The 26,844-nt window shown below is 35.6% G+C and overlaps 1 protein-coding gene across 24 annotated transcripts in view; it reads left to right on the top strand.

Annotated features, from left to right (window-relative positions):
- Positions 1-26,844, top strand: part of Adgrl3 (adhesion G protein-coupled receptor L3) — a 763,485-nt gene that overhangs the window by 389,460 nt on the left and 347,181 nt on the right. For all 24 annotated transcript variants that reach the window (XM_036200955.1, XM_036200954.1, XM_036200934.1 and 21 more), the window contains one exon: positions 21,721-21,830. In XM_036200955.1, coding sequence (XP_036056848.1) covers positions 21,721-21,830 — 110 coding nt within the window. The remainder of the gene's footprint in view (positions 1-21,720; positions 21,831-26,844) is intronic.

The following is a 26,844-nucleotide window of genomic DNA, read 5'->3' as shown; positions in this document are numbered from 1 at the left end:
TAGGATTTTCTCCATTGTCATCCCTAGCAGTCACTGAAGGAATTGCATTAGGAAGTTTTGTTGTTTTGTTGTGAAACATTTTTTTTTTTTCTATTCCATGGAATCATCTTTCAAGTAAAGCTGAGTGTTTAAAAAGCTGCACATCTAGTCTCTAAGCAGGGGAGAAAGAACAGTTTAGAATATAAAACCTCATCACCACCAATGATTGAAGGAGGAAGATGAGAATCTTAGTAGCCATTGTGTGCCTGGCACCTCACATGAGCCATTCTGTTCTCATCTGATACCCACATCCAGATATTGCTGCAGTTTTAGTGATGTGGAAAACAAACCTTGGTGGTAACTTCGATTTTATATTAATTTTTATCATATTCACCTCCCACTTCTACTCTTCACTCCTTTTAGACCCACCACTCACTCCACTTCCAACTTTATAATCCTTTCTTCCTTTCTCTTTTTCATGTATTTTATGTTTATAAGTCCTCTGTCTTCATGCCCACCAGAAGGAATCTGATTCCATGACAGATCGTTGTGAACTACCATGTAGGAATGGGAATTGAACTCAGGACCTCTGGAACAGCAGTCAGGTGCTCTTACCCATCTCCCCATACTCCTTTCTCTCCTTTTTGAGACTATGTATCCCTGGTAAGCCTGGAACTCCCTGTTTAGAACACACTGGTCTTGAACTCAGAAATCTGTTTGACTCTGTGTCTGCCTAGTGCTAGGATTAAACCCAGTGCCACCACACCTGACCTCTTTTATGAGACATGATGAAAACATGTGTTTTACGAATTCAAAGCCATTCCCTGGGGTTATTCTTTATATTATCTAACCTTTAATTTTTCTTAAATATTTATATGTTCTCAGAATCTGAAATTCTGGTTCCTAGAATTTATCAGCTTTAACAATGTTATTGTTTGTGATTGATACTTACATTAACTACACATAAAAAAACAGAAGTCTTATTCTTTATACAGTATGTAATTTGCACTTGAAATTTACCTTGAAAACGCATAGTTGTACATATAGATCTCCCTTATTCTTTGCAATAGTTGTTGTCAGGATACATGATCACTTATTAATTAATAAAAATTAAACTACAAATGTCATTATAATAACATAGCCACATATGTATATTTCTATGATTTGGTGTTATAAAATAAGATGCATATCCAGAATTAATTATTTCTTAAAAGCAGCAATAGCTTTACCATGCTAAAAATCTTGAAGTTAAAAATTTTGAGCTGCTGGGCGGTGGTGTCACATGCCTTTAATCCTAGCACTTGGGAGGCAGAGCCAGGTGGATCTCTGTGAGTTCAAGGCCAGCCTTGTCTACTGAGCAAGAGCCAGGAAAGGTGCAAAGCTACACAGAAAAACCCTGTCTTGAAAAACAAAAACAAACAAACAGAAAATTGAGCTGTAACTCTTTTTTAATTCTTGGAATGTGTATGCCTTTTGCTTGGATGCCTTAAGGCATCAGGAAATTTGATTTTCCTTTGTTGTTTGTTCTTTGCTTCTGGTTATCTTTTATTTTTCTTTGGATAGTTTAATAGTATATTTATATACTTTGTAGAGTAGGTTAATTTAATTTTTTTTTTTTTTTACTCAACTTTGGTCTTTGTGCTTTTACTCTTTTTGTGCTGGGAAAATCACAAAATATCTTCTGGGATAATTTGAATGATTGTCATGTCATCCTGTCATTTTTATCCTTGTTGCTTAAGAGGTAAATCTATATTCCAATTCTGTTTACATAGATGAGAAAGTAACTGGGTCACACTGACTATTATACAATTAACTAATCAAAATAAGATGGAATCTGCTGCTGAGCATTGATGGTGATAGTATATCTTCTGTATCACTACTTATTGCTATAATATATTGATAAAATATTCAGCTTGAAACGGGGGCATATTCGTGTGTGTGTGTGTGTGTGTGTGCGTGTGTGCTTGAGTAGCAGTCCATGGACTGGGGCTCCTGTCTTTTCAGTGTTGCAGTCAGTTCCAGCATAGAAATAGAGGAACGGTTTAGGATGATTCTACAAAGGCAAACAATAGTTTGTAATTTTCCTATTAAAAAGCAGTGTGTATGTTTACCTATCGTAGGCTATAAAGGATCTATGAAATGAATTCATTAGGCAGGATAATAAAAATCCCCCACTGCAATGAAATAAAAATTCATATAAACTGGAATAAAAACTAGGTTTTCTTAATATGTATAATAAATTAATTTTTTGAAACAGTTAATTGTGAAAGTAACACATACTCAGAAAGAAAGGGGAAAGCCATGAATTTGGGAGGTAGTTGTAGGGCACAAGCATTATTGGGAGGAGAGGAGGGATAAAATTATATAAATACAATATTCATTTATTAAATCCTTCAAAAACTAAAAATTTAAAGCTAAAAAGAGACCAAAGGTGGGGTGTGTTTGAGGTGGATCTGAGAGGAGGAGTCATGGTGAATTGATCAAAATACACACGTCTGCTTGTATTTAATCTCAGATTAATAAAATATTACATTAACAAACAGAGCAAATGAATGCACACATTTTGCCATTTAATATGCAGCCATATTGTCAGTAAACTTAGGTTTGTTGAAGTTTTCTTATCGAATTTTCTAATCGAATGATACAGCACTGACATTTTAAGATAGGAAAGGCAGGAATGAAGCTTTTATGGGTTTTTATTGGATTTTCTAAAAAAATTTCATTTCAGTGTCTTTTTCTGTATTTAATGTCCTCTATTTGGTGTCAGGGGCTAGCTGGGAAACACACAAAACTGACTACCAAATAAACTAAACAAGTACCAGTAATTTGACTTTGGTCTTTAAAAACGAATAAGGGCCATTTGACAATTATGTGGGTTGTGGCTGGGAGAGCCCATCCATATTGAGGGCATGGAGTCACTAATCATTTTGTGAGGCTTTCTTCTCAATGACTTTTGGTGTCTGAGTGCAATTCAATGATAAAGAAAGATGGAAAAAATAAATATCCAACAATTATGTCAGATTTACATGGCTAATTTAATATTCATATTCTGCCTTAATCCTTTATGTCCTTGAAAGGAATTTTTTTCTCTATAGTTTTAAAACATGGAGAGCAAAGGTCTAGCTTGCAAAGGCAGTTTCTGTAAGAGAAGAGGATAGAAAGTATATCAAATCATTAACTGCCCATTAGAACATAGAAATGATTTTTATATCATATTGTGAGGATAATTGCAAGCCCAACACACACACACACACACACACAAAAAAAAAAAAAAATGGAATAAAAACTGATAAATGTGACTGTGAATACAAACCTTTGGTATTTTGGTCCCTGAGTCACTAAAATATCACAAAATGTATTATATCTTTTCTCTTCAACTACCACAAGATTAGTAATATTTTGGATTCGCTGTTAAATATGAGACCATTTCTAGTATATAAGATCTTCACTTATCAACTGCAGTGTTGAGGAGTAGAAAATGCTTTTGATATTTCTAAAATAAAACCTCCTAATTGAGAGACCTGTATTTTGGAGGGTGAGAATATAACCTATTTATTGAGACCTATTTGTAGAAAACAGCATTTAAAGATGACTTTAATAATGTTTAAATGGAGTCTTTTTGATATATTTCCCACAATTCAGGGTAGGCTCCATGCCGAGCAGTAGATGCTCAACAAGAAATGAACTAAATGGTACTTTTCTTGATTTTTTTTTTTAATCTCATATTGCTTTGTTTGAACATATTATATATCTTACTGGTCCTTTGCTTATGTACTATAGTTTCTGGGTTTTGGTTGTTGTTGTTGTTGTTGTTGTTGTTGTTGTGTGTGTGTGTGTGTGTATTTCTGTGTTCTTTCTTTTTGCTTTTTAAAAAATTATGGCTTATTTAGTTTTTTGTTCATATGATTGTTTTCTTTCTGTTTAGTTTTTCAAGACAGGGTTTCTCTGTGTAGCTTTGCGCCTTTCCTGGATCTCACTTTGTAGCCCAGGTTGGCCTTGAACTCACAGATATTTGCCTGCCTCTGCCTTGGAGTGCTGGGATTAAAGGCATGCACCACCACCGCCTGGCTTGATTGTTTTCTAAAGAACGAGTATGGAGTTGGTTGAGAATATATGCTATTAAAATTATTTTCCATAAAAAGTAAAAAAAGAAAGAAAATTAATGTTAAAAGTAAATTACTCTTTATTAAGACTGTTAATAAATAGATTTAATAATAAATAAGTTACTAATTTATTTCTGTTTGTTAAGACTGTGTATTTATTTATTTTGGTTTTTCAAGACAGGGTTTCTCTGTCTAGTCCTGGCTGTTCTAGAACTCAGTCTATAGACCAAGCTGATCTCAAACTCACAGAGATCCACCTGCCTCTGCTTCCCCAGTGCTGGGATTAAAGGAGAGCAGCACCACTGTTGAACTAAGAGTATAAATACCAAAATAAAACATTACACTAAGTATTATCTTGACTAATATCTATGACAAAATTTCATGTCCTTATTAAAAAAAACTTAATATCTCATTGTAGGACTGGAAAAATGTACAATTTAAATCAAAATTTATTTCTGATATTTTGCCAATGTTAAGAAGGGACCACAGAGTTGGGTCTTGGGAAGGCTTTTTTTAATATATAATGAAAATGCATAGAATTCAAAGCAATATAATTAAAATTAGGAAGTGTTTTGTATTAGTTGGTTTGAAGTTGTAGAATTGTTTTTCCTTCTGAAACAGGATCTCATTGTTCAGCCCTGGCTGGACTTTACCTCTGTTTGCAATCCTTCCTGTTTCAAAAGCATGATCCTCCTGCCTTGGTCTCCTGTGTGCTAAGATTGCAAGTATATTCCTCAGAATATTGGGAATGACTTTCATGGTATTTTTCACATGTTCTGAAAGGTGAAGCCAGGCATTGTGTCTTTGATCAAGGTAGGGGGGTTGTTACACAAATCTTAAAAGGTCTTAATAAAATCAAACCTGAAGCCAGGTATTGGAAAGAATACCTCCAAAATACAGGTCTCTCAATTAGGAGGTTTTAATTTAGAAATATCAAAAGCATTTTCTACTGTTCAACACTGCAGTTGATAAGTGTTAACAGTGGATCAGAATTACATCTACAGGGTTTCTTTGAGTTGATTGGTTGATTAAGCAGCTGCCACTAGGCTGTGGCCTTCAGTGCAGATTCAGCATGTTTTGTCGCCCTCTGTTTCATTTTGTCTGTGGCTGCTTTCTTCTAGTCCTAAGATTGAGTAGTTTTATCAGATCCTTTCTGTCCCCCAAGGCCGAAAATGCCTACTATCTGACCTTTGAAAGAAAACTCACCCAGACCTCTGAAACAAGGACAAATATATACACTGTACAGACATTTTTTTTTGGACAGGGTTTCTTGGTGCCTGTCCTAGATCTTGCTCTGTTGACCAGGCTGGCCTCGAACTTTCAGAGATCTGCCTGGTTCTACCTCCCAAATGCTGGGATTAAATAATCCCAACACTCGAGATTAAAGGCATGACCACCACTACCTGACTCTGTAGAGACATTTTAAACAATGTTGTAATGTACAATTTAGAATTATGTTCCAGAAAAACACCTGGACATAGAACAAATTAAGGTTTTCTCATCTTGAATACATTTATACTTCTCTGAGTTTCAAATTTCATATTCTTAATATGTTTTGTTTTGTGTTCTTGAGACAGGGTTTCTCTGTGTAGCTCTGACTGTCCTGGAACTTGCTCTGTAGGCCAGGCTAGCCTTGAACTCAGATATCCTTCTGCCTCTGCCACTGCAGTACCAGGATTAAAGGCATGTGCCATCACTTCCTGGCTACCATAACACTTTTTTTCCCTATAAGAATAGGTTATGGGACTGGAGATATGGCTTAGCTTAGCGGTTAAGAACACCGACTGCTCTTCCAGAGGTCCTGAGTTCAATTCCCAGCACCCACATGGAGGCTCACATCCATCTGTAATAGGTTATATGTAACTATTACCAATAAAATGATTAATTCATGTATTAATTACTGGGCACTTATTTTGTACAAAAATATGTTGATAATAATAAAAATAAAATAATGTTTGATTTTCAAGTTTGCCTAATTTCAAAGCCAATGTGCTTACCTTATTGCTTCCCAATCACTGTGTGTAATTCAAAACCTGTATGTGTGGAAAAAAATCACCTTTTGAAGACAAGCAGTATGTTCCTTTTAATTGTCCTCATTAGCAAATCCTTTGTGACTTCACTCGGTAGTAAAATGCTAACTTGAACATACTCATAAGTCATACCAGTGTTCAAAACAACAAATAAAATGAATAAAACTTAGAAAACATCTTGGAAATTTTTTTCACATTTTAAGAATATTAACCTAAACATTGGCTTTCCACAAATGTCTGTCTTTTGTTTAATATTTTGTATAAGACTGCCATGGTGGTCAACAGCAGCCAAGAACTTTGACTTACTTTGTATTGGAATTTATTCTCTTAAAAAATCTACTGATTTCTATATGCTCAACATCATGTTAAATTGTGATATAAGGTGGCAAATTCAGCATAGGTATGAGTGAAGTTTTTAAGCAAAATTTACTATACTACTATCATGGAACTCTTGAGTATAGAGATTCTATTAGTCATGTTTTATAGTTACAACGCCATATCTCAGGCTGCTGATTTAATAAATAGAGATTGGTTCTTTAACTCACAGTTATGGAGATTGAAATTCAAGGTGGGCACCCAGAAAGCTTTGGGCAGCTGCTGAGTGTATCAGAGTAAGTCCTTATATCTTGAGCTCAGATTCTGAGCTCTGAAGTCTTCCTGTCAGAATCCTAGAGCTGAGATCACAGGTGTGGTTTGCTGTGCTGACATTTACATGATTACTGGGAATTTAAAATTAAGTCATCTACCCAGACCCCATAATTTTAAATTCTAAGTAAACACCTAATAATCTTTTCCTTAGCATCACTAAGGGTTAAAAGCTATATGTGCACTGTTTTACTCATTAATGTTAAAAGGAGCAACACTTGCTGCCTTCTGAATTTTGAATTCTGGATTGGTGACTGGCTTGTCTATCTTGTGTACTTGTTCACTGGTTCTTGATAATGTTTTCATGTTGAAATACAGCATTCTGTGATTACTTTATTACAAAAGGGAATTGCTAGGAATAATGATTTTCATGTTAACGGTTAATTATATAGACTTTATAAATGGTTCTTAATGGTCTCTTCTGATGTTATTTCTTAAAACTGTATCTAAAATGTCTTTAAAATATTCGTATGGTACATTAGTGTATTATTTCTATGTGAAGTTAATCTTGCACACGACCACTTATTTAGTAAGAAGGAAACATTCAATTAGGGAACATTTTTGGCAGAAATGTATTCAAGTCACATAACTGACCTTCGTTTTCATTGTGACATGCATTAAACACGAGACATTCTTGAAGATTAAGACAAATGTTTAGAGGGACCCATATCTTTTGCTTTGGGAAACTCACTACAGAACTTGGGGGGATCAGCCTGACCTGTCAAAGGGTTCTTTAATGAAGAGTGAGGAATTGAGAAATAATAGGAAGAAATATAAATTTCTTGATGAAGAAAAAGAGATGCAGGATAGCTTCAGAAGGACTCTGGGTCAATACCACAGATGCTTCGAGTTATTTCTAATGGGCTTTTTATACACTAGCAAGGGGAGAGGTAAAATACCTTCCCCTTTCAAAATCAAAGCACAACGTACAACCAAATGTACCTTCAGAACACCTGGCAACCATGCCCCATGGCAAAGCATCTTGTGATTAGGCCTTGAAATGTTAGAAACCTGGTAACCATGCCTTTGTACCCTATTAAGCAAGCTTGGAGAGCAATATAAACTCTGACTCTCTGATCTTGAGTCAAACTTTAAGTTGGAATCTCTGTGGGCTCCCACAAGAACTGAGTTATTTGTTTTCTTGGTAAGATACAAGTCAATGCAAGCATATCTTTATTTGTATAATATTCTCTTACTGGCTCTGCTAAGCTGAGGTCTAGTAGTTGATTCCTAACCTGCCTCTCTTCCACTAGAAAAGCAAAGCATTATAGTTGGAAGGTAACTGAAACAGTGGATCTACCCATTTTACCTACTTCCTTCTCCTGCATCTGTCATCATACCTGCTAATTAGTCATGTCCAATTAAGTATTTAGGATGTCCATTTGGACATTTAAGAATCAATATTTTAACCCTTACAGGGTTCTCTCTGTTAAATGTGTGCATTACTAAGCTAGCATGCTACTTAATAGAAGTCTCTCCATATTCTCTCCTCCTCCTGTAATACCCAACACACCCTTCAATGTACATATACTTGCCAACTAGTCACCACTTTTAGATTTCAGATTTGTGACCTGTTTATAACTTCTTTTCATATCTCTATCTTTTCTGTTATCAGGATTTGCTTTTAACAGAAAAACCATGATGATGGCTTTTCATACAAATGATGCAGGTATCACTTTATAGTGAGACTACAGGGAATGCTAAAGTAGGAAACAGGAACCTTCTGTCACTCAAGGGAATGTCTATCAGCTCTGTGGCATGCCCAAGTTCTGTATCCCTCAAAATCCAGTGTGTGTGTGTGTGTGTGTGTGTGTGTGTGTGTGTGTGTGTGTGTTCATATACATATGTATTGTTACATGCAGTCTGTAGGTAATTAAATTTGCATTCATAATCTTAAATCTGTTACTAATGGAAGATAACTGAAACCAGTATCTAATAACATAGGTATTTCATTTATATAGTTATGGTTATCTATAGAGACTGACTCTTAAAATGATGTGGTAAATTCCTATTTAACACTAAGAACCAAGAATCAAGGTTGTCCCTTTTAATACTTTATGACCCGATTGTTGGGATCATTTCTCATATCTGCTTTTAATATAAATTTAAAACATCCTTATTCACTTAGAAAATATCTCATGCTTTGGAAAAAGACACAACCTAGAATTATGTATATGTAAGTGCATTAAGAAAGATCATACATTTTTGATGTGTTTATGAAAAGACCAAAGGAAGGATACCTGCGTTCTCTTGTTTGACATCTGAGATTTATTTTAACATTTAAATCTTCTTGAGAGTGCAGTTAATAATGATGAGTGAGTGAACATACAGAAAGCAGATTATTGCTCTTTGCTGTGAGGGCATATGAGAGAGCTCAGTAGTGCAGAGACTCTACGCTCAGTAGAGGAGATTAGCAGATCTCCACAGATCTCCTGATGTGTGAACATTTTTAAATGTCGGTCCAGGAACGCTTATGCCATCTTTTACGGACACTGTTTTAGAGGTTTGCTACTTTTTTTCACAGTTTGAAAAGCCTGCCTTGGCTTCTTCAACTTAACTCCCAATAGTCTACTCATTGTTCACAGTTGTCATTTTCTGGCCCAAATTGTCATGACTTCATTTACTTTCCACATTTCCGTTTTTGGACACTTCTTCTTTCAACCCTGCACTATGCAGATTTGCATTCTCCAGGGATGACAGATTCATGTACATCAAAAGCAAGGAGAGCACAATGTCCCTTGCTTATAAAATATCCCATGATTCCTCTTGAACATTGGTATCAGTCCAGATTAATTCAATACTGCCTACATAATGTGCACATAGATAACATCATTTCTAAAACTTATTTTCCCTTTCTTATGTCATAAGTGTATTGTGAAGAGTGGGAAAAAAAAGTGTGTGGAAAGCACTTTGTGCAGGATTGAACATCTTAGAAATTACCTATGCATGTTAGTGAAGATGTTCCTCTCTGTTCACTATCTGTCTTCTACTCCCAAATGGTAAACATTATTCTCTCTCTCTCTCTCCTGATTTTTTTTAAAGATAGTTTGTTACATCATAACTCTGGCTTTACTAAGACTTGCTCTCTGTGTCACCCACACTAGCTGTGAACTCACAGGGATCCTTCTGCCTCTGCCTCCTGAGTGTTAGTTCTTTGAAGGGCCTGAGATACTTTGTAGTTTTTCTCTTAGCAATTTCAACACATTGACTGATGGTTATCTCATAGCAATTCACTGTGATGTCATTGCTTCTGAGAAATCTGCTTGAATATTCATTTTTTTCTTTATAGGTAATGTGTATTAGGCCGCAATACTACCGTGAGAAAGTGCTGTGACCTAGGCTTAAAACAACAGACAGTTTCTCGTGCTCAGTGGGTCCAGATGTCTGAAGTGCCAGATAGGTCCTGTTGTCTTCCAAGGACTTAGGGACCTATCATCCTCACCAGGTTTGCAGCCGCTTCATTGCGTCTTCACCTCCACCGCCACATGCAGCTCTCCATGTGTGGCTCTGTTTCTGTGTCCTGGGTTTCCTAGTCTGTCTGTCTTTCTTTTTTCGAGACAGAGTTTCTCTGTGTAGCTCTGCCTGTCCTAGAACTCACTCTGTAGACCAGACTAGCATCAGCACACACAGAGATCCACTGACTTCTGCCTCCCTGAGTGGTGGGATTAAAGGCATGCACCACCACAGCCCGTCCTGTCCTGTTTTTAAAGGGCTCCATCATATTTGATTAAGAGCTCATCCTACTTCAGTGTGAGCTGATCTTAATTTGTTGGCAACCACAGCAGGCCTAACCACCAAACAAAGTAGTATTTGAGGTCTCAAGAGCTAATACTTAAATGTGTCTTTTGGAGGATTCAGCTAAACACTTAGCAGTGACTATTACGTCTATGCCCATTTTCTTATCACCTGTGCATGTTATATATGTGTATATTCATCCTCCACATATTCCACTATGTACCGATTTTCAGGTAGTGTTAATTTTTCCTCTAAGTTTTGAGTTCCTTTATAGCACATTGCTGTCTTCTCCGTCTTTGTTGTTTGGAACAGGACATATGGTAGGCTTTCAGTACATGCTGACAAAATGTAAAAATCTTTATTCACCACTAAAAAAACAAAATGAAACTGTGATACCAAAGATTATACTGGCTGATGATGCTACAAAATATCTAATAGTCTGGTTTTTTATTCAATCAGTATTAGAAAGAAAATTGAAATACTGGAATAAAGAGAGTTTAGTTTTTTTCCCATGGTCCTCATTGTTTTGTAGCCTTGGGGAAATTAATTTCTTTATCCTCCTCTATAGCATATAAATGAAAGACATTATAGGCTTACAGATTCACTTTCTAATATTTATGTATTGCATTTTCTATTCTAGAACCTCCAGAGACTAATTTAATCTGAAAGTCTCTGCTACATGTGAAAAGTATGGCCTGCCATGTTAAAGAGTTCATTTTTTATTCTGAAAATTTAAAAAAAATGGAGCATTGTGAACATGAAGGCAGGGTAGTAGTAAGAACTAATGAAAACTGGTTGAGGTGGCACACACTATGGACTGAGGAGGCTCACAGGATAGTAAACTGATTGGATGGTGTGAGGGACCAGGAGGAGGCAAGAAGTAGTGGTGGAGGAATTTGGAGAGCACATTACCAGAAACATGATGCAATTCTACAGATGCTGGAATGAAATATCTTGTAACCATAACTTGCTGCCTTTTTCCATCTTATACTATATGTTTCCTTCAATGCAGGGAGGCAAAGCACTATAGTAGTAGTTTACACAGTTGTTACCTTTTGAGAATATATTATAATATCTTATAATTCACAATCTTTTTTCTTAAAGAAAAGGATATTTTGAGACAATCATACTTTATTTGACTGTACCTACTTATACTCCATTATCTCAGCTTCAAATAATGAACAGTTATTCCCTATCATTATCTGTCGGTAGAGAGGTCTTCTGTAATGCTAGAAACAATACATTTGTTCAAAGATGGAGATGATTTTGAATTACACTATAACTTCCTGTATGCAGTTATTTATTATTATTCATGTTAACTCAGAGAATTTTAATTAGAAGTCTTCAGGAATAAATTTATTGACCTGACGATCCAGTGGATGGGAGGAAAGTGAATTTTCCAAAACTGTGCCGCTGCTTTCTGCTTCGTAACATTTTCACTTTGAACCCAAGTGACCAGAAATCAAAATCGGAACTTGGGTGTAGAATGTTTTATTTAAATACCTGTAAAGTTACTTAATATAGGGCTGGAGAGATGGCTCAGAGGTTAATAGCACTGACTGCTCTTCCAAAGTTCCTGAGTTCAATTAGCAGCACCCATATGGTGGCTCATCAACAATCTGTAATGAGCTCCGGCACCCTCTTCTGTGTACATAATAAATAAATAAATCTTTTTAAAAAGTTACTTAATATAGTTAGAATTCCTAATTAAATACTTATCAGATTTAATTTTTAGATCAGTCATTTTTATGCTTTATTATCATTTACTTTCTATTAATTTAAGCAGTAAATATTGTATATCTTAAACTCTTATCATTTGGAAACTATCTACTTCCTTTTGATTATATTTGTATTAGGTTACCTATTGCTTTTAAGCATCAAAATAGCCACAATTTATCTATCTATCTATCTATCTATCTATCTATCTATCTAATCAAAACATGACCTCATAAATGTCATATTGTATATGTTTCTCAAAAACTCTTAGTTCAAATGATTAAATAGAAACAACACTTTTTTTTTTTTTTTTTTTTGGCCAGAGCTGAGGATTGAACCCAGGGCCTTGTGCTTGCTAGGCAAGCGCTCTACCACTGAGCTAAATCCCCAACCCAGAAACAACACTTTTGAAATTAGTGCAAGCCTATCTACTTCAAACATTCTCTTAATTAAGCAAAAAAAAAAAAAAAAAAAAAAAAAAAGTAAGATCTACTTGGGAATTTGTAAACACATTTGACTTGTAATGTTTGCTTGCTAGTTATCACAGTTCTTTTCAAATTTTGCTGTTTTTAATTAAACAATCTACAAACAAAGGAATAATAGGGATGGAGAGATGGCTTAGTCAATAGATCCTTTCTTGCAAGCCTGAGGATTGAGTTTGTATACCTGGGACCTTTGTAAAGAGTCAGACATGGGGTTCTCCTGTCATCTCATCATAGTGCTGTTGAGACAGGCCTGGACGTTCATGGGGTAGGTAGGCTCTTCAATGTGGTGTAGTTTCAGGTCAACGATAAACCCTGTCTCAAGGAAATATATAAGGTGCCTGAAGACTAGCACCTGAGGTTTCCATTGACCTTCACATACATGCCAAGCACAATTGTTCCTGAACCTCTGCCACAGGAACACACACATACTGAGAGAGAGAGAGAGAGAGAGAGAGAGAGAGAGAGAGAGACAGACAGAGAGAGAAAAAGAGAGAGAGAGACAGACAGAGAGACAGACAGAGAGACAGAGAGACTTTAAAAATAAAGTAGAAACTACTCATAAAAAAATGAAATGATTTTATAGGATTTTCCATTTTTCTTAGTTGTCTCCCAGAACTTAAAGGTAAGAGCCTATTGCTGAACACACCATATACTTTAGACATAGGATTTGGAGGAACCAGCTGACATAGTGTGGGAAGGAGCTATGCAGGCTGCCAAGGGAGAAAAGCACTCAGTAGTCCTACCTTGCATAAAGCCTAAAAATCACAACAGTGATTGGCATGGCAAGATATTCCCAAAGGTATTGTAGAGACACTTACATTTTGGGAGTAACCAACAGTTGTCTAATTGATCTTTCAACCTGCTCAATATGAAAACTTGTATCACTGGCACTGTAAACCTGTAGTGTAAACTGTAAACTATAAACTAACTGTAACTCGTGAAATCTGGAGGCCAGCAGAGAACCTATTGTTTACACTTTGCTAAACTAGCATAATTTCTAACTGCACTCTAAATACTTAATCCTAATACACATAAATAAGTGTAGTTCTCCCTCTTCTTAAAAGACATTTCCTTTTGTAATAGGAAGAAAATATTTCGGCAGTCTGCAACTGGTCAAAATTCTGAGAACAACTGACTAAGTGATGCCTGAAGTAACTTGATACATAAAGAACACAACTCCTACACCTAAGGATCAGGGAACACCATGGAAGGGAGGGGGAGATATTTCAGAGCAGGAGGACCAAGATGTCTGTTGTGACATAGTACCCTCCATATATGATAGAGGAACTGAAACTATGAAGTCTCAAAAAATATGATTGTCTCTACAAGACCTGAACAAGAACACCTCCAGCAGACCTGCCAGTGAGCACTGGACAACTCTCACAAGGTCCTACATAGATGAAGACTTACAAGTGCTTAATGACTGTGGGGAAAGGGAGAATCAGTCCTCCCTAGGAACAAGCTCCTGGTAGCTTACCCTGTCCCAAGAGGCATAAAATATACAAGCAAGCAACAGTAAATGGACTCAGCACGATATATACATGTGTATATAAATGTATATGTATATATATGTGTGTACATATATATTTGTGTATGTATGTGTGCATGACAACAAATAAGAAGAGGTCATGAATTTGAGGGAGAGTGGGAAGGCCCAAGGAAAATTGGAGAAGAGGGAGTAGAAGTGATGTAAATAAAGTATTTACATATGAAATTCTAGAAAAAAAGTTAAAGAGAAAAGAAATTCTAGTGCAATTTTTTCCATTTTGTCTTTGATGTATTCCTAAATGTCATTCACACATTATCTTGAATTCAGTATTCTAGTCCCACTTTCTTAGGTTTCTCTAAAATGTCGAGCATAGACCACAATATTGGAAAAAAAAAGAAAAGCAAATGTGAAACATTTCCAATTGAAGACAGAAGACACTTGTAAGTCATATGCAGTGGTTTTCTTGGCATATGGTTTTACATCGCACCAGATACTGTAGGTGACTAGCACCTATACATTTTATATAGAAATACAATTAGTACTTGAAATAAATATATGTATATATTTAGATGACAAGAAAATGTATTTTAAAAGATATGGGGGAATCTTATGGAAAAATGGCACTTACAGTAGTGGCATTGTATCGATCTAGTAAATATTTTAAAGGATAAACTTGTATCAAAATATGAAGTAGTCAACTCAGGAAAAAAAACAGCTTTAAAATTTTTAAACATGGTTTTCCCTTGAACATGAAATAATGGCAGCAGGTGGAGGAAGGAACTTGAGAGCACAATTTATCTGTTGTTTGTCTGCTGCAAACCCATTTTGTACTGACCTCAACTTCTCCCTGCCTACCAGACCCTCATCTGGTCAGTCTCTGGTAAGCTATGAGGTCTTATCAAAAACAGTCACCTGTGTGGCTCTAGTATGGTACACAGTCCATCTGCGGCTGTCATTCACAGATGTGATTATTTCATCAATGGATATGTTGACAGGACCTAGTCATCACCTCTTTGGGTCACTGTTTTCAGGAAGTTCTGCTGAGTGGCTTATGAATAAATTTTCCTTCTTTATTTTATTTTATTTTTTGAGACAGGGTTTCTCTGTATAGCTTTGCGCCTATCCTGGAACTCACTTGGTAGCCCAGGCTGGCCTCGAACTCACAGAGATCTGCCTAGCTCTGCCTCCCGAGTGCTGGGATTAAAGGTGTGCGCCACCACCGCCCGGCTTATTAAAATGAGGTATAGATGAAAGTTTCATTGCAATTGATATTGTATATTATCATCTTGGGTAACCTGAGATATGCAGTATACCATAGGATCATAAGAGCAAGGTTGCAAAACTACCCACTGGAGCCCAGTAAGCTCTCCAGTGGTTATAAAAGTGAAGGTGATTAAACCAATGGCTGATGGTTCAGCAGGGAGAAATGAGGTCCTATGAGCTCTTCTCTCATTCATGATTGACGTTTAGCAGGCTCAGTCTGTGCAAACCCAGTGCAGACAAGTGCAAGAGGTATGAGTTCATGATTACCTGTGTCAGGACGTGAAGACAGTTTCCCAGCCATTCTCTCTGCCATTCTTTCCTTATTCTTTTTTCTGCCCTATCTTCACTGCTTCCTGAGACTTAAGGGGTGATACATATGTCTTCTGTAGACTAAGTGTTCAGTTGTCTTTTATTCTAAGCACTGTTCGAGCATCCAGGAGTTTCTACTTTGACAGATGATCACTGCAAAAGGAAGCTTCTCCAATCAAGGCTGAAAAGGACACTTGTGTATTGATATAAACAAAATAAAGAAGCTCTACACTCACTTTACACTTACTTTTGAATTATGTTTCAGGGTTTTTTTAATCATCACAAGTATGTATATTTGGGGAGGATATGTGTATATAAGTGCAGGTGCCTAAGGACTCTAGATCTAGCATCAGATCTTGGGCCTAGAGTTCCAGGCAATTATGAGTCAAACAACTTAGGTGCTAGAAACCAAACCCAGGTCACATGAAGAGCAGCAGCAAGTGCTCTTGACTGAAGAGCCATCTCTCCATTCCCCTTCAATTATCTTTAATAGCATCCAAGTGTATATACATGTAGTAGATGTATGCATGCGTGCTCACTCGCATGCACACATGTAAACACACACCCCTGCAATTAGTCACTTACTGCTTAATGTGTTTTTAGCTCTTTATTAAACACTTGTGTGTAAAAGATTAAGAAAATTTCCCTCACGCACCATGAATTTTCTTTTACAGGTTTTAATAATTCTCCTAATATGCAATACAAATTAAATTTCTTTTTTTTTATTTTCAAGTTACAATTCTGTATGTGTTTTGTTTCTCATTTATGAAGTTTAGTTTAGAAAACCCTAATTTTTTTCAAACTAAATGACTCCATGACATCCTTCATCTTAGGCCAGGCATGTTACAGTGAACATTTTGTAGCTCAGAGAAAAAAGGAATTTTTTCTTTTTTTTTTTTTAAATCAATTTCATGACAAGAACAAAGCAAAAATATATTAGTTGTTAATGTCTTTCTCAATTAACAATTGGGAAAGTGTACATGTCACTCACTTAAGAAATATATGGGCATATAAAATATATCTTAACATACCTTTTATTACATATTTCCTGAATATAGTATTAACACGCCATATAGTACAAAAGCATTGTATGAAATATATATCAACATACTACATAATATAGAAGGGATATATGAAATACATTAGCATACCACATAATAGAGAAGTATAATAGAGAGTGTATATTAGCATTCCGTATAAAAAGGGTGCTTCTGTGAATGATTGCCCCTTCACATTTAAAGAATGGTCATCTCACTATTCTTGAACTTGAGACAATGAGTTCAAGCAGCCACTTCCATTTGTTTGGCTCACTCTACATACAAGTGAAGGGATCCAGCTTCCAAATGTGGCCAGATGTGAATGGTAATAAAGTACTGCAAATTCAACTCCGTTTATTTTCAATTGAAAACATTCATAATTCTAGCCAGCCACTGTTACAGATTTCAACAGTGGAAAGATTGTAACTTAGAAGTCACTGTTATACTTTTTCACTGTTACAGGACTAAAATTCTTTTCTAAGCTATGTGTGTGGATTTGTTCAATTTAAAGCCCAATTTCAGGGCTATAAGCCTGTGAGTCTTAAAGAAACAGAGCTTAGAATGGAGGTTGCCTATGTCTGAGGTGTGGTGGAAAGAGACAGATCCTGTTCAAGGATGTAAAGTTTGAGAAATACAGGGTGCAGGGATGCTGGAGATCCAGTTGCAGAATGGAGGCCTTAGGTAGCCTGTTGTGAATTTTGTAATAAGAGTAGACCACTATTTCTTCAAACAAAGAAATATGTAACTGTTACATGATCATACTTTAATAAGCTTGATATATAGGGGGAATCAGTTTGTGACTTGTACATACATTGAAACATAAGAGTGTATATCCTAAATGTATACAACTTCATTTGTTGATAAACTTGTAAAATCAAATCAATTAAAAGTAATGTAATACAGGCCAGCATGGTCTACAAAGCAAGTTCCAGGAAAGGTGCAAAGCCACACAGAGAAGCTCTGTCTTCAAAAACAACAACAAAAAAGTAATGTAATACAGGATATATGTGACCATTTCTAAGTTGAGATTATCAGAAGAAAGGATCTTTACTAAAAAACTTGGATTTATCCTAGAATATCGAAAGGAAAGCAGTTTGCATATGAGCAAGGACTTGTATAGTTAGAAGTTTTCTTTGGCTTTTTGTTTGTTTTTTGGCGTTCATCTTTACATGGCTTTATTTTTATATGTTTACATCTACATTTATAGTTGTGATTGATTATTTTTAATTAATATGTAATGATATCATTCCCCCATCTCTTTCTCACCCCCCCCCCGAGATTCCCATGTAACTCATCCACTACCTCTCAGATTCAGGACCTTTTTAATGTAATTGTTATTGTCACATACATACACAGGAAAATATGTATATAAATGACACTTGCCGAGTCTGTTTAGCTTTGCTTGGTGTGGGAGTCCACAGAGGTTTCCTAGTGAGATCTGAGCTTGCTTTACACAGCAGGGCTGCATAAGGGGATGAATTAACCATACGTGTAGTTACCAGGTGTTTGGAAGGGTCTGCACGTGGCTGTGCTGGGGGAGGTCTTTTGCTCTACCCCTTGCCATTTCTATAAATAGCCCTTTAGAACAGACAGAAGGGGCTGGTGGGTTTTGACCCGGGCCTTCCCCAGGCTAGCCTGTGTTTCTTATCTGTCCCTTTCCCTCTGTATTTCTATTTCTCACTTCTCCCTGATCAACAGTACCCTGGCGGGGGGAGTGGGGGCAGGTCTCCTACAGCTTGGATGTGTATGAATTCAGGGCTGACCTCTTATGGATAATTAATTAGTTTGCTCAACCTTCAGGAAGAATATTTTTCCTGCACTCTGCTTTTCTGTGTTGCCTGGTGTTCTCTGTCAAGAAGTGAGACCCCTGTGGTTTTGTTCATTCATGTTAGTGTTTTTTATAGTCCTTGTTCAGGTTGTTTAGAAAGCCATATTATTGAGGTTCTATGGGTGAAGCTCCATGCCTTTATGTGGCAATGTTGTCTGTTGTTACTACCCTGAAGCCAGAGAGCTTATATGATGCTTGGTGTCACACTGCTTGCATTGTTTGTTTATTTCAAGTGTGCCCATTTCCCTGAGGAGAATCCCCTCTTGTAACTACTGACTCAGGGTAATGATAGTAATACCAGCAAAAACCACAACCGAAACTATACCTAATACGTTTTGGTAATAGGCTCACCAACCCTGTGATATAAAATAACAACCCCATTATAGTTTGCTGAAACTCCAGTATCAGGAGTTTGAATTTGTCTAGTTGGTTGGTTTGGTTTTGGTGGATTTTTAATTTCTTTTTATCTTTCAGAATTCTCCCTGACATTTATTGGTGTCAACTTCTGATGACCATAATGTTAGAGTAGAGGTGATTTTCACATAAAATATCTAATGAAAACAATACTGCCAATAATACCAATGTAAATAATCCTTCAAATATTTCAAGATTATAGTGTTTTCTTTTTATTTGTGGGTTAAGTGTATTTGAAAATATTATTTCAATCTTTTTTTTTGTTCTTTATTGTGAATTTAAAAATATCTGTAGTATAAGCTTTAAAGGATACTGGAAATAATTTTTAATTTTTATTTGTATTAAAAACAGAAGAAACATCTATGTATTTATATTAAAATAAACAATGAAACATCCAAGTTGGGCACATAAGAACTCTGGATTATTTTATTTCCCACTTTGTATATAGTGTATTAAATGACTGTACTCATGATTTTGAAATTACTGTAAATGTATGAATTGTTCAAAAACTTTTGAGTTAATGTTGAAACTATTTTCTCTTTGATTCTCAGTAGCTGAAGTACTATGAGAAAACTAAGAGGAAAGATTCCTTTAAATTTTGATTTCCTAATCTAGCATGTATTCTAAACATTTAAACACTCAGGACCATGATTATGGTGTATCTTATACAGATTATAATGTATCTTAGATAAAGAGAGCATTTTACAGAATTGGACATGCTTTTCTTCCTTTGATATTTTGAGTGCCTTGTCCTGAAGTAGTAAATAATTCTAAGAGTAGATATTATAAGGTAATGCTGTTTTGCATAAGACATGGTGCATATATCATCATATGACAGTTTTAGATTTTGAACTTCTTCATATGTACTGTTTCAATAGCTACAAGCACATCTTAGAGGTACATGAAGCAAAATACAAGGGTAACTAATGTTATAAATGAAGGCTGTTGAAATTCCCTTCAGTACAGATAAACAAGCTGCATGTCATTTTTGTAATATGTGAACAGTGTATTGTTTTAGCTACAATTATCATGTAATTTAATGTGCTATATTCTGTGACTGGATTTTCATTGTGACAGGGAATCAGTGTTGTTTTTCATGAGGATACTACAGCACACTGTGCACTTGTACTATGTGTTAAAGAACAATCACATTTACCTTGATATTAAAATAGGGTAGCCTGGTCAAGAGAGCAAATGCCACATCTCCAGAGGAGACTATTAGTATTTATAAACTCTTTGGGTTAAGTACTGGGATTAGGATGGTCTTTTTTACTTGAATTAATCTTTGATTAATAACATAAAATATAATTTCAACTTTAGCCACTCAATAATGATGCAATTTTAATTTGGAAATAAATAAAATCTCCATTAAATCTGAGAAATGTTAGCTTCAAGAAGATACATGTTTTACTCTAAGTCAAACTGAATCCTGAATTTGCATATAAGTGCAAGGTTCCAGGAGTCTTCTGAGGCATGGATTGCATCAGGGGGGAAACCTTTAAGAAGATGATAGGAAAAGCTGTTCTGAAGTGGGGCTAAAGTTGTCTTCCATATCTGAAGTAAGTAAGCAGAACAAAACAGAATAGTCGGTGTCATCATCCCATACATGTCCATATTATGGGTCTGTGAACCCATTAACCATAGTTTACTAATGGATAAATTACCGAACCTAGGAAGTTGTTTCTGAGTAAAATGTACAGTAATGAGGCCACTGTCAGCTAGATTCTTTTTCAGAGGTGATTGGATTTAATTATATGTATTTTTTCCCTCAAGGATGGTATAATTCATTTACTGTGAAAGAACCCAAGTTTGTATTTCTGTTATAATAGTAGCGTGCTTTCATTCCCTTCAGAAATGTAAAGCTACTCTTGAATTACATAATACTGACTTAAGTGACATGTAATCTGTAAGTTTGGTGTCATTATTATATGGAATAAAAGAAACATGGAGAATCGGTTCTTTAAAATGGTGTTACTTATGTGGCTAATATCAAATATGCAAAATAAATATATTTCTATATTTCAGTGATCAGTTTAAGACATTTTACATTTATTTGTGTGCATGCACTTACAGGTGTGTGGCTGTACATGCCAAGGTGTTGCAGGAATGGGTTTTCCTCCTCCACCTGATGAATGTTAAAGATCAAAATCAGTTCTATAACCAGTTGAGCCATCTCCTTGATGCTTAAATACTAAGATTTTTTCTGAATTCTTAAGGAATTCTTAAGGGAAAGGGTTTTAAGTATAACTTTCAACTCATTTAAAATGAATTTTATCATATTCATTGACTTTATTTTACAACTGTCTAAGAGAAATATTTTGTTATATTCTGTTAAATATAGTTTTAGAAATGATAGTTGGTCTTTCCTCTTAATTAACCCTACTAAGTAGTCATATTTCCACTGTCCTATGGATGACATTGTATTGCTTCAGCAATATTTAACTGCTATCTAAAAATTATGCTCTATTCAAGCAAATATAAATGACTATGAGCAAAATACACAAATAGATGTTTGTGTTTTAATTTTTAAAGAACATGGAAGATAGTCCTTTAATAAATCTAAAGTCCTAAGTCAGCAAAATCTTCTATAGTTATACATAACTGGAAGTAAAGTAATGTTAATGTTGGTGTTCATGATGATTTAAGCTTGCATAAATTTATTATTTCTTTATTTCTTTTGATTTCAGATGCAATAACAGAACCCAGTGTGCTGTGGTGGCAGGTCCTGATGTTTTTCCAGACCCATGTCCAGGAACTTATAAATACCTTGAAGTGCAGTATGAATGTGTCCCTTATAGTATGTATATTCCTATACTTTTTTTTTTTAAAAAATATTACTCTTTAATTTGCATGTACTGACAAATTCTCTGGGAGGGCATAAAATAACCGCATAAATATAAAGAAGGCAACAGATTTGAGATTTCCAGGTCTTAGACCACTCCCACATCTCATGTCCCTACAGCATCCAATTTTGATGATATATTTGTGTACATGAATGTTTATATTAACAGTGTTTTTAATGGGAGAGTATGCAATGCATAGAAAAGCAAAGAGGGGGACATATTTCCTCTCTGAATCTCTCCAAATTTGAGCAAGTAGAAATTGATATTAAATTTTATATACTTACGTGCATAATAGTATCAACACAGATTTTTTTTTCAGTGTAATTAAATTATATCTACATTTTACGTCCTGCCAACCTTTTGAAAATCAGATGCATGTCCATTCATGGGGTTCAGACAGGAGAGAAATAGGAAGCCATGGATTAAGGAATACTTAAGAGTATGTTTTATACAATCTCGAGAAGTGTGTCTGCAGCCTTTAGATCAGCCATGATATGGAGCAGCAGTGTGTTGTCTTTTTCTTCAGGATTAATGAAGAATGAAATAATCTAAAATGGAGCATATTCTGACTTCTTATCCCAAAGGAAGATTCACCAACACAAAAGATTTTTTTCCCTTACTGATTAATTATTCATGGGATTTTGTAGTGAAAAATCACACAGGAAATCCTATAGTCTTATATTAGATATTCAGCTCATCCCAGAGACAGAGAACACCTGGGATCATAAACAAATCCCAGGTTCCAACTTCCTTTGATGTCTCAGAAGGAGAAAAATATCTGGGGATCAGCAGGCTTCCCGTGCCAAGAGACAGCTCTGAGCTTGCTCATCCATGCTTATTTCAAGAAACAGCACATGACTCATGAGCTGGAAGTGCGCACGCTTCAAAAATAGAGAAAATTTTGGCCAACAAAAATGAATTATAATTTAAAAATAATAATGAAGCAAGATAAAATTTCATTTTGAGTCATTATAGAATGACTGAGTAGTGAGAATTCAGTGAATTTCATGTACTTACATTCTTTGTTCTGAAAAATGCATTTAAGTGTATAGATTTAATTGAACTCTCAAGTGTGTTTCATATATTATTATCTCTACAGGAGCCTCTGTGAAAAGTATAAAGCTCCCACTGACCATTTTTTGTTGACCAGTGATATTTTAGGAAATGAAAGGCATAAACTATCTTTGAACCAAGACAGTTCTACGTTGCTTGCATAATGATGTCTTTGTGAAGTATGTGGAATGCATTTCTAGAAAGGCATTTTATGAAAAAATGTACAATAGGCAAGATTTTATTTTTAAAATAGTTGTAGAATACGTGCATTAATATTCTGATTTTCGTCATTTGAAACATGAAAGCAGAGATAAATTGTCAGAGTGTTGTTTTTTTTTTTTTTTTTAACAATGAATCAGTTCACAGTTATCTCTTTAATCTCCTGTATTTCATCAGCTTTCTGTGAGGATAACAACTCTAACAGACTCTTCCAGATTCATTCTGAAATGTTCTTTGCAGACATCATTTCAACATAAATAAGTTGCTCACACTCTTGCATAAAATGATGTGCTTTACCACACATGTCTTTTTCTCATAAATTTTAAACAATGGAAAACATGATTTTTAATATCTATATTTGGAGTTTCTAATAATCATAAAATTTTCTGTCTGTCTTAAAAATATATTTAGTATGTTATTCATCTGCTTGTTTTCCTATTGAAGAATTCCCAAATTAGGCATACCTACTAGTTATTTTATACTAAATGAATTTGTTGTATACATTGAATCATGTTTAAATTATCTTCAGTGTATTTGTTTTAAAGAGTTATGCTGATTTGAAATGCATTTAATGCACTTAATATAATTTTAGGAGGAAAATCACTCAAGGCAGAAACTGGGTCTGGGATACTGCTCAGCTGATAGAGTGCTTGCTGGGAATGCACAAAGCCATGAGTTCAATCCCTAGAACATCCTAAAATATGCACCGTGGTCCATATATATAATACAAACACTAAAGGTGGAAACTGGGAAATCTGAAGTTCAAGATGACCCTTTAGTATATAGCAAATTCAGGGCTAGCCTAAGATACATGAAACCCCGTCTCAGGAAAAGAGTTCTAACCACGAACCAGCCTCTGTATCAAAGCTTGTGGTCAAGTTGCATTTCTTTAACAAGACAGTGAGATAAGGCATCATAGATTTATAACACAATCTGATTTCTTTTACATTAGTTGATTTCTCAGTCCATATAAGTATTAACATGTTCTAGATTTCCCCCATAGACCTCCTCTGATATACTAATAAGTCCTAATCTAAATCAACTCCCAACTCTTTTCCTTAACCATGAGATGCATGATTTTCCCAGTGCCAGAAAGAGTCACTTAGTAAGATTTATTGATGGCATCACATGCTGTTATTTCCATGGGTTAAAGGTTTACACACATTAGCAAATTGACTCTCACAAGAATTTCACTAGGCATTATGAACATCACCATTTTACTGCAAAGGAACCTTGTGCTCAGCATGTTAGATACATGCCCTGTATATAATGAAACTAGAGAAATTCAGAGCTAAGGTATGATCTGCGTCTAGCACCCACTTTAAAGGAGCTGTGATATTTAGCCCCATAGATTTTTTTTGTTGATTTTTTTCATAAGTTATTTGATTTTCATTTCTTCCTACTTGGTAATGCCAGGTAGTGCAACCAGGTGTTTCCCAGATCCAATCCTGTCTTCTCAACCTCTTAGCTATGTATTAAAGAGTTTGCATTTCTTAGAGCCACGAAACTACTGCAAGCTCGTTTTTCCAAACACTTCATAAAAATGTAGGGTATAAATAGTATGTGTCTTTAAAAATGCTACCTGTAACTTTTAATGACCTTCTTATCTATAGTGAATTAGGAAACTGTTTTTTAGTTGTTTGCATTAGAAAAAAACTTTGAAATTTGCTAAGGTTTTGTATTAGGAATACTTAAGATTTATGGTTCAAACTTTGTTGAAAATTTTCATTCAATGGTTAAACAAACAATTCGTGTAATGCCATAACCTGTTTGTTAAACAAATTTATAGTTCCAGTTCCATTCTTAGTTGAAGCCCATAAGATGGAGGCTGTGAGGATAGCCCAGTCTGTAGAATTTTTGATTTCTTAACCAGAGGACCTGAGTTCAATCTGCTTGAACTTGCAACCCAGTGCTTGTCAGGCAAATGGAGATAGGCAGATCCTGGGATCCTAGACTTTGAAGCAAGTTCTGGGCTAAGGAAGCAACCTGTCAAAAAAAGATGGCATCTGAGGAACAAGAATCAGGGTTATCCTCTTATACACACATACACACAGATTTATACACATGTCTACTTACATCTCACATATACATACACTCATGTCTATGAGTGCCATTGCAACACACACGCGCACACACACACACACACACACACACACACACACGAAGAACACAAGCTATGTAATGTGAAATCTACATCTGTGCTAATTCATGAAACTCCACAAATGATAAAGTTACAGCTATGACTGTGGTCCTGTAATGCCACAACAGAGCTGCATAGTCCCACTTGCCCAGTACATTTTCTGTACCTTTGCTGGGGTTATATGTATTGAGATACACAAATACAATTTTACTACAACTACAAACATTACTTAGTACATGTTACATGTGTGTAGTCTAAGATACATAGTCTATAGAATATAGGAGCATTATAGGAGCTACTATCAAGGTTTCTGCAAGTTTACTCAGTGACATTTACATAATTGCTGATCACCTAATGATGAATTTGTCAGGTATGTGATGAACGTGGTAAACTTTGTACCTACAAAAATTTTCTTCTTAATAATTGGACACATTAATGGTGTGTTAGTTTTCAGTTGCTGTGATGAACACTATGACTAAAAGCAACTTAGAGATGACAAGATTTATATCATTTTGCAGCTTACAGTCCATAATGAAGGAAAGTCAGGGCAGGAATTCAAGGCAGAAACCTGGATGTAGGAACTAAAGAAGTCATGAAGGAACACTACTAACTGGCTTGTTCTCTAGGTCTGGCTCAGCCATAGAGAATAATTGGTCCTCATCCAGGACCAACTACCTAGGAGTTGCATGTCCATAGTGGTCCCTGGACCTTCCTACATCAATCATTAATCAAGAAAGTGTCCTACAAACATGTCTACACAAAATACGATGGAAACATTTGGTCAATTGAGGTTCCTCTATCTTGTGTCAAATTGACAGAAACTAACCAGGAAACTCTATTGCAATTCACATGCAATTATTGGTATTTTTAACATTTATTCATTTATTTGTGTGTGTGTGTGTGTGTGTGTGTGTGTGTGTGTGTGTGTGTGTGTGTCCCCACATGCACACAATAGTGCATGTGTGGAAATCAAAGGAATATTTTTGGAGTCTATTTTTATCATTCACCATGTGGTTCCAGGATTGAACTCAGGTTACCAGGCATGGCAGCAGGCAGCCAGACTCACTCAGTCCTCTCGCTGGTCCTGCAATATTGAATTTTTCTAAAAAGATTCATTTTTATTCATGTCTGCATGTGTGTATATCACATGTATGGGTGTGCTTGTGGAGGTCATAAGAAGATATCAGATTCTTTGATGCTGAGATGACAGGTAGGTGTGAACCAAATGATATGGAACTGACATCAAATCTTCTGAAAGAGCAACAATTGAATCAGCTCTTTATAGCACACAATGTTGATTTTTTTTTTCTTTTTTGAGACAGGGTTTCTCTGTGTAGCTTTGTGCCTTTCCTGGGACTCACTTGGTAGCCCAGGCTAGCCTCCAAATCACAGAGATCCACCTGCCTCTGCCTCCCAAGTGCTGGGATTAAAGGTATGTGCCTCCACCACCTGGCCAATGTCGATTTTTATCATAAGACAATTTCCATGGTTAGGAGGAATATATAGAAAAGTTTATTATTAATAATAAAGTATACTAGAGGTAATGTTGATTATAA

This window comes from Onychomys torridus, chromosome 10 (genome assembly GCF_903995425.1).
Source record: "Onychomys torridus chromosome 10, mOncTor1.1, whole genome shotgun sequence".
Classification (NCBI taxonomy): Eukaryota; Metazoa; Chordata; class Mammalia; order Rodentia; family Cricetidae; genus Onychomys; species Onychomys torridus.
This window is presented reverse-complemented; position numbering and strand designations above follow the sequence as displayed.